The following is a 9532-nucleotide window of genomic DNA, read 5'->3' as shown; positions in this document are numbered from 1 at the left end:
TATATATATATATATATATATATATATAAGAGAAGGTTTATCACATTTTTTTCACTTAAGAAGTACCGGGATTACCAAAAACATTTAATTTTTCAAACTCAATTCTATAGATTGCAATTTAAATTATATTCTCGATTTGTAATTTTAATTTAAATACTTTACATTTAATATTTAATATTTTAGTATTTTATTTCATATTTTAATTTAGATAATTTTAAGACAGTATCCTTTGGTAATTTTACATCTTAAAAGTAATTTTAGTTCAATTGATCCAAACAACAAGAATCAATAAAAAAAAAATACTTTCTTATGTATTACATCACACATAGAAATTATGTTACATTTAATTCGCTTTTATTAAAATTAACTCTGTCAAAATTAATTTTTATCACCGTAAAAAATGGATGTTAACGGATGAATCAAAACAATCCACTAATCTATTTACAATCTACTAAAAGTTCTTATAAAAAATCAACAATTCATCCATTAAAAATAAAAATAATCAAATTCATCCATAAAATTAATCTAAATATTAAAAAATTAATTAAAATTATGAGAAATTAATAATTAATGATATTTTGTAACATTCAAGCCGTGCCATTGCCAATCTCAAACCTTGCATGTCTGGACGTAACATATAAGAAAAAGTAGCATCTAAATGATTTTTTCAATGCATCTTCAGCGATGCTTCTAATGAATTTGATTCTAGAGGAGTGTATAATGAATAATCTACTACTTATACAAACAGGATAGCAAAACTTTTTCCTATGCTAGGATGAAATCCACTAAAACAAGTTTGTATGCACACCTAAGAAGCCCAAATACATAGTACAATGTGGATTTTATTGAAGATATTCACACTTAGAACAATACACACACACACAAGCATATGAGAGATTGGTAAAGAGTTGAATGAGTGTTAAAATGTAATCACTTTATTTATTAACTGAAATTCTGTATCTATACAACATACTAGCACACATAAGCTAGCTCTCTTCCACCCAACAGTTTTTCTAACGGACATGTCTGATTTATAAAATATTGGTTGAGAGTGAGGATCGAGTGTGGCCTCCAAACTAAATGACTCCTTCATGCGCACTTCGATTCAGCTCAACTCTAATTCCTAAAGTTAGTTCTCGTTGACATTGTTGTATCACGCAAGGAAATTAATATAAGGACCTGAAGAAAAAATATTGAAAAAAATACACTAAAAAATAAAAACAAGTTTTCACTTGAATATTCTCTATCATAATCAAGTATTGTGAGTTGTTCAGAATATATACCTACTTAACTATCATTTTTCTGTAATTGTACAGAGAAAAATGTTAAAGTAATTATAGCTTATCTATAGACCTATCTATCTACTACCTTTGATCAATGGTCTTTAATTCCCTAGTATGTGTAAAGGATCAAGATCCTCCAATGTGAAACAATACACGAGATTTTAAACATATTTTCATCTCCAATTGTATCATAAATTACTTAATTTCATGAATTGTAGTTATTATTATTACTATTACTAAATTCTAACTAAATTTACATACAAAGTTATATCTATAATTTAAGAAAGTTATATGTTTGTTGAAATTATAATTATACCTCTTACTTCTATGTTTGACACCTAATCAAACAATGTTTCATTATTGTGGTTCATATTCACTTAAGCTTCTCATTAGCTCAAATTGTAGCTCTTTTCATTTCTCAATGTCACCTAAGTTTGTAAAGTCTTCTACTGAAAAAAGATCACAATATAACTTCAACTAGATGATCTTTTGGTCAATATAAAAAATTTATAGATAAATATTTTTTATTGATACATATAATTAATACGGAAAAAATATTTGTTAATAATAAATATAAAAAATAATGAAATAAATATTTTTCACTTATACATAATAAATATTCGTCAATAGTAAATATAAAAATTACGAGAGAAATATTTATCACTAATACACAAAAAGACACAAGACAAATATTTCTCATCGTTAAATATTAAAAACAACATAGGATAAAGATTTATAATTGATGGATTAAAAATCTAGATAAATATTTAAAAGTGATAAATATAAAAAATCACCGGACACTTATTTTCCACTAATACATGAAAAAATACAAGATAAATATTAAAAAAATATTAAATAAATATTTATCATTCATAAATATTAAAAAAATTAAAAAATAAATATTTATCATTAATACATATAATAATACGAGATCAGATTGAGTCATTGTCAAATATTTTTCATTCGTTATCCATTTTAATTTTTTTATTAATTATTAATTATAATATAATAAATTAAATCATTTATTTATAATATAAATCATTTTCTTTCATAAAGTATATTAGCAATGTGAACCGTTTAGAAACACCGATGGTATTTGACTAGTTTCCATTAAAGATATATACAAGTTATAAAATAGGAATTTCTGCATGTATAGTTCATTTTTTTAAAAAATTAATTAATATATTATATATTAAAAATTATATATTTTATTTTATTACGCTTATTTAAGTCACATTATACCTCAAGACGTCGAGGTACAATTGTAGTTGAGAAATATAACTATAGTGTTATGTGATTTAAAAAATATAAGTTAAAATATAGGATCAAAACTGTAATTAAGGATAATATATGTATTAGTTAGTTTAAAAAAAAAGAAATATGTATAAAAAAAAATGTCTAAAATAAAAGAAGAAAAAGATAGTATTAAAGAGATATCTTGTGGCAAGTATCTTATCGTTTTATTTAATAGAGTTATGTGAAGGTGGAAGACACGGTAAGAACTAACGCAATGTTTTGCTCATTTTCTATGACCAAACCCATTGTTGCTAATGCCAACCTTCCCCAAAACCCAGATTCTTCTTCTTCTTCTTCCTCTACACCCCAACAACTCAATCTTCCCCAAAACCAAAAACCTTCTTCACTCGCTCCCACAAACAGGCTTCGCCGCCTTCGACCGCCACAGCCTTCTATCACCCAACTTGAACGTGCTGTTGGCGCCGGAAGCTTCAGAGACGGCGAGCCCGAGCTCAAGTACGCTCTGCTTCCTCTTCTTTCTTTTTTTATTTACTTAACCGTAACTAGTTTGGAGTTAGTTTTAACCGTTACTAGTTTGTTACAATTAGTTTGAGTTAGTTAGTTAGTTACAAATATCATGCGTAACTACATTTGAGTTTGGATTTTTAGTTTGTAATTGAATGAATGTTATATCGAGTAATTCATGACTCACTTTTTTTAGAGTTAATTTGGAGTTAGTTGTAACTGTCGTGGTTCTGTTAGCTAACTACGCTCAAATGTAACTCAATTGGTTTAGACACTTGATCAACATTCGGTCAGATGTTAAGTAAAGTTTGACCTTAACTGAACAAACTCGATTACGGTTCTTTTACCTAGTTTGTTAGAGTTTTGAGTTAGTTGTAACTGTAGCAGTTCAGATAGCTTGCTAGGCTCAATTAGTTCAGAAACTTGATCAACATTCAGATTACCTTTATTTTTTTATTTTCTCTATGATTTTCTCACACTTTCGTTGCTCTATAATTCTAGCATAATTTTGATGGCTTTTTTAATCAAATTTTTTAAAAGAGCCCCAATTTGATTGTAAAGTTTGATTTTTATGGGTCTTTTTAAAGAATGAACAAAGATTCAGACATAAAGAAGACTGTATTGGATTTGTTCTTGGGGCAAGCAATGGAAGGGGCAATGCAGAAAAAGCTGAGGGAAACAGGAGAATGGTTAGGTGACAATGGAGAGACCAGATTACAATCCTCCAGTTCCAGTAAGTAGAAACTGGTAACTGCCTTTCCATAACTTTTTGTTTCTTTGATAATGATTGTAGCAAATGTTTTTCTTTGTAATATGATAAAATAAATATTGCACAGGTATAGGAGATGAATGTTATGAAAAGATGGTATGAATGAGCAATTGAGAGAGAAATATTATGGGATCAAAAAATGTGAGAAAAACATTATGATTTATTCTTCTCAGGGTTACAAATTGTTTTAGTCTAGTGTCAATGTCGGAGTATGTGCTTCATAGGTTGAACTTAACTCAACTCCTACAAACGGCTTGTAAGGTGAGCATTGTCCCCACTTATAAACACATTGTTAAGTCTTATCTCATCCAATGTAGGACTCTTAATACTGCTCACGCCCATGATTGGACAAATGGAGCGTGACTTGAAAGCGGTGACCTAATAGCAGATGACCTATAGGCTCTGATACCATCTTAGAATTTGACTTGGACCAAACAGGACCCTGAAAAACCATCTTGTAAGGTGAAGACTAACCCCATTTACAAACACATTGTCAAACCTCATCTCATCCAATTTGAGACTATTAACAAGTATAAATGAATAATTGGACATATATCCTTGTAGCATAATTTTTTTTTTATTAATTAAGAAACGTGATGCATTTCACTATCAATCAAATTATCAAAGAGAAAAGACAGTTGTGGGAAGTAATAATCTTGTGTGCTAGCTAATGAAGATGAGTCCTTTGCTAAATTGTAGGCAGCCATGTTTGCTTGTCTCCGGACAAAACTTATATTATAGTTTGTAAACATCGGATCCTAAGGTTGTCCTAAGTTGTGGCCGATATTGCTTTAAGAAAGTCAGACCGAGGAAAATACCCAGCCTTGAATATCCTTGACACCATAGCATTCGGGTGCATGATGAGCTTCCAAGCATTGCTATGACAAAGAAACAAAGATTTCAGAAAGGCGAACCACTGAACTGTTTTGGCATGGATAGCTTATCCCAAGATATCCCGTTTTATCCCTTTCGTGTCTCTACAATTAGATCCCTACTAGTAGAAAATCCTCAAGATAACTTAGCGTGTGTAGCATGTGTGCTTTCGTGTCTCTACAATTAGATCCCTACTAGTAGAAAATCCTCAAGATAACTTAGCGTGTGTAGCATGTGTGCTTTCGTGTCTCTACAATTAGATCCCTACTAGTAGAAAATCCTCAAGATAACTTAGCGTGTGTAGCATGTGTTTGGGTTTTACATGAACTGCGATGTGGACAAGCAATTACATAGAAGCTTCAATTTGTTGCTTCACAAACTCACAATATAAATGAATGCTTAAGAGGGTATTGCATATATTATTTTAATTCTTGCATATTTAACAGTTACAACTTCCTACACTGTAATTTTCTATTTCATGTTATTATTTTTTTAAATAATGTTGAATTTGAAATAGTTCTTTATAATTCTTATTTAATGATTTAAAACTGTTGCAGGAAAGGGAATTCTGCTGTTTGCGTTACGATGGATTTTACCAATTTGGGGTATATCACTCCTAATAGCTTCTGGAGCAATCAAGTTACCATTTAGTAGTCCTTTTCTTGATGACCTTCTCTTGTGAATATTGGCCAGTTGCTTTTTGTAGATTGAATAGTTGTAAATTACTCAAAAGTTCAAAGAAACACTGCATACATTTGTATTTAATGGTGTTACATGTTGGAATTTTAGCCTTCTGAGGCATTGTATTTGTAATTGTATTTGTAATCACTTCACTTGATTAAACTTACACTAAATAAATGTAAAATATTTTAAAATTTTATTGATTTAGCTCACGAGTAAACGTAATTGCTTTTGTTTTTGGGCATTATGTGATTATTTTTATTATTGGACTATTATACACACTTAGACTTATATAGATTATTGTGTGCATTTGTTGATATTGTGATGGATTTTCTATGACGAGTAGGGTAATCTATATTTCCGTCACAAGTGTATCTGCATTGAGATCACAAGGATTTGTTTTTGTGTATAAGGAGTGTGGATGTATTCTTCAAAAAGTAATTAAATGACTATATTTTCATTAATTTCCGATGAGATTAGATAGTTAATAGATTTAGCATTTTGAAATTCCTTCTGTAATCCTAGCAGAATAGGTACAATTCACTATATGTACATGCTATATCATCTGCATATTGAACCATATTGAATTATGGTTTTCTTATTTGAAGTTAGGTATAAACAAAAAAAGAGTATCTGTTATCATTGCAACCATTAAAAAGAAGAAAACAAAGCCTGGCTTTATGCACTATCTAATCTAAGATGCAAAATCAAAAATACATTAGTAGAATCAAAACTAGTTTTACATATAAGAGTTAAGATTTTCTTTTAAACACGTCGTAAAGTATGACATAACAATTGTTTAAAGAATTTCTGCCCTTGGACTCATCATGTTTGCAAGCTCCTGAGCAAATGCAGCGCCCTTTGCCACTGTGGTTTCTCTGACAGAACAATTTTTTTTAAGGCTGGGACTGCTCCAGCAGCTACAAGTGCTGAATGGTTCTCACTGTCCATACTCAGATTATACAGTATTGTCAAGCTTGCTTCAACACCTCTTTCACTACCTTCTTCTATCAACTTCACCAAAGAATACACTGCCCCTTCAGAAATAATAGTTCCTGTACAATCTACCACTCCTTCAGATACTATTCTATTAAGTTCTACAACAGCATTTTCCTGTGATTCTAAGGCGAATGAAGTTTTGATCTGTTCTACAAGTCTTGGAATTGTCTCATAAAGTGTAACTTCCACATTGATTGGATTATTAGAACTTGTGTCGTAACCAGAGAGAGAACTTAGTTTAACTAGGCATGCAGCTACCCAATCTTTGCTTCGGAGGGGAATATTTGACTTGAGGATTTCGCGGAGCGTGTCAATGAAACTGGAGAAATTTAAATTATCGCGAATTTGCTTAGAGTCAAGTAGTCTTGTTAGTAACCGGGATGCTGCAGATATTGCAAGACCAGCTTCTTCAAGTTCAATAGCATGGGCCACTGAAAACTGATCTTCCATATCAGATTCCATGTTTGCTGCATAGGCATAACAAATTATGATGCACATTTTTTATCTACAGAAGAAGATAAAGGTTATTGCCATGTAAATAGTGCTAGAGAATAAGACCTAAAAGTAAAAGCCTTTTTCTACTATGTATACTGTGATAGAGGTATAAAACTAGTTTTAAATCTTCATGTAACAGTTCCAAATATGATGATAAGCCTCTTTGACTAATTTGCCAAGAGTTTGAACGTTACTGGTCCATTCTTAAATTAAGGGTCAGTTTGGATTGATTTATTTAAACTTATCTATTGACATAAACATTTGTGAGACTGTTTGGGAAATTGGGAGTTTAAGAAACCAGTTTGACTTTATTTTATCTGTTGTTTTAGATATAGCTCATACATAAGCACTTACTGGTAGCATTATGCTATAAGTGTTTAATTGAGTTGTTAATCCTGATAGGGCCTAAATCTCACCACACCAAGGACTGTTGACCATTTTAAACTTTTGGACTCATTTAGTCATATATGGAAAAATATCCCCCTCATATCCTAGTAAAAACGAAAGGTTCATTGAAAAACATAATTTGAAATAAGGACACATTGAGAAGTATTTAAATTGCTAATGTTTCACCCTTCAGTAAGCTATCTGATTAGCAGTTGATTGCAAATGATTTTTATATTGATAAAACAAGATCAACTTTTTTTTTGGTAAAAAAAATTGTTCATCTTTCCATATTAGGTTGAATACGAAACCAAGAGGTGAAAATATGTAAATAAAAAGTACGAAAGTATCACAATAATTATCAGAATTTATAGGTACCAAGATAATTCCTGCAAAGCACATTATGCTACCTTTTTGTTAATATTGTCAATTTTAGTCAATATCTCGGTTCAGGTTTAGAGCATGTGCATGGAAAATGCAACGGCTCCAGCCAACTTATGTTGAAATTCAACTTCTAAGAAGAATTGGAATGCCTGAACGGAAATCTCGACCGCTTGGACTGGTCGTAGAGGCTTTAATACTCTTAGAATTTAGCAAAACCTAACTAACTAAAAGCTAGCACAAAGGATGAGGATTGCCCGAGCCTTACAAGGACAACTTAAACCATTTCTCTAGTCGATGTAGAATCTCAACAATACCATCCAACTATCTAAAAAATATTAACTTTTTGGTGAAGAAGATACATTAATGGTTTTATGTGATATCTTTAGCACAAACTATGCTAGAGTAGTAGTTTACCACTAACCACTACTGTTATGTAGGTGCAAGTACCTGAGTTGTGCAATTTCTCCTATATTATATTTTATTCATAAAGTCATGTTATTACAAAACATACTTTGATACTTATGCAGGTGCAGGTCTTTAGATACACATTTACAAAATTAATTTTATATAAACCATTATATATAATAATACATTTATAATTAAAAAAAATGCAGCTCACAGGAAATCCAATTTCTTCTCTTACGTGTCTGTGCCTTCTCTTATATAAAAAATCACACTCATATTGAAACAGACATGATAAATTTATTTTGTTACTTTCATCTATTTATTAATACATCCTAAAGCAAAAGTGGAAATGAGTCACATTAAAGAGCAGAAATTGTTTACCTGAGATTTTCAATAAACTTTGCTGAAAAGTAGAATTGAGACCATTTTCAATATCCACAGAGATAATCGCAGTCAGTGATGGGTCTGTCAATGCCACAAACTCAAGAACAGATGCAGCCTTTTCTTGTAAACTGGGTGATGGGGACTTTAAAATCTCAACAAGGCGTGCAGTGAAAACCGAGTCCAATATATCGTTCCTGAATGAACTATCGAATAGAAAATAAGCCAATGTTAAGTGTTAAATACACTTTGCAAAGCACTAGTCACTTGCTTCTCAATCAAATACAGTGAAGATCAATCATTTTACTCTATATAGCTGAACTTCAACAAAAAAAACTACACCCATTTAGAAACTACGGTTCATATTCCCTATAACAGTAACTAACCTTGGGTTTGTTTTCGATGCGGCTTGCTCAGTGCTACTTAATCCCGTTGAACCGTCATTTTTGGCTCTACCAAATACCTTCTCAGATCCATTAACTGATCCATCATAAAACTGAAAAGAATCAATGTACTTGACAATCAATCAGAAAAAAATACAAATCAAAATAAGTGCGCACAATATGCGATACAAACCTTCAATTGCATCTCTTTGCTAGGGTCTAATATCTGACCAAGTACATTCAAAGACTGCAGAACACATCATACCACAATCAAAACCTTGTTGAGTTTTCTATTTTATATTTTGTGATCTTGCTAGAATTAATGAACATTTAATAAATTCTACTACCTTTTCCACAATAGCTCCAGCTACATCTGAGCATTTTAAAATACTAACTAAAGGACCTAAACCACCCTCGCCTTCAATTACACGGCAAACAACATTGCTGCACAAGAAACCATAAAGCATGATTACAATTTACAAAAAATTATGTTGCACAATCTAAAACTATTTATGCAATTCACATCATAACAGTAACCAAATCTTATCCCACTCAAAGCCATGCCTATTTCATTTTCCAAAACATCGTTCTTATTATGCAATGTTTGGCTTTCCACTCTATCTTCTTCTTTTCAATTTATTTTTTCTGTACCACATATCAGACAATACAAACTTACCATATGGTCTGCCTTTCACCATCTAGGTGATCCTGTTCTACATCTCGATTTTCTTTCC

General features: G+C 31.1%; 2 protein-coding genes across 6 annotated transcripts in view; one reads left to right on the top strand and one right to left on the bottom strand.

The window, feature by feature from the left end:
• Positions 1–2734: 2734 nt before the first annotated feature.
• On the top strand, positions 2735–5574 carry LOC101495006 (probable NAD(P)H dehydrogenase subunit CRR3, chloroplastic). 2 transcript variants are annotated; one of them, XM_073367232.1, is made up of 4 exons: positions 2735–3035; positions 3632–3777; positions 3881–3954; positions 5244–5474. In XM_073367232.1, the coding sequence occupies exons 1-3, from the start codon at positions 2794–2796 to the stop codon at positions 3913–3915; spliced, it is 423 nt and encodes a 140-aa protein (XP_073223333.1). In that variant the 5' UTR covers positions 2735–2793; the 3' UTR covers positions 3916–3954; positions 5244–5474. The 2 variants fall into 2 exon arrangements, with proteins under 2 accessions (XP_073223333.1, XP_004498280.1); XM_004498223.4 differs by lacking the exon at positions 3881–3954 and having other exon boundaries at positions 2736–3035; positions 5244–5574.
• Positions 5575–6062: 488 nt separating this feature from the next.
• The window catches only part of LOC101494066 (uncharacterized), a 7441-nt gene continuing 3971 nt past the window's right edge, over positions 6063–9532 (bottom strand). For 2 of the 4 annotated variants that reach the window (XM_004498219.4, XM_004498220.4), the window contains exons 5-9: positions 9146–9242; positions 8992–9045; positions 8802–8911; positions 8416–8621; positions 6063–6833 (exon numbers count right to left, since the gene is read on the bottom strand). In XM_004498219.4, coding sequence (XP_004498276.1) covers positions 6193–6833; positions 8416–8621; positions 8802–8911; positions 8992–9045; positions 9146–9242 — 1108 coding nt within the window. In that variant the 3' untranslated portion in view covers positions 6063–6192. The remainder of the gene's footprint in view (positions 6834–8415; positions 8622–8801; positions 8912–8991; positions 9046–9145; positions 9243–9532) is intronic. The other 2 variants (XM_004498221.4, XM_012715149.3) reach the window with 1 other exon arrangement.

Source organism: Cicer arietinum, chromosome 4 (genome assembly GCF_000331145.2).
Source record: "Cicer arietinum cultivar CDC Frontier isolate Library 1 chromosome 4, Cicar.CDCFrontier_v2.0, whole genome shotgun sequence".
In the NCBI taxonomy this organism is placed as follows: domain Eukaryota; kingdom Viridiplantae; phylum Streptophyta; class Magnoliopsida; order Fabales; family Fabaceae; genus Cicer; species Cicer arietinum.
Note: the sequence above shows the minus strand (reverse complement) of the source record. Positions and strands in the feature narration are given on the sequence as shown.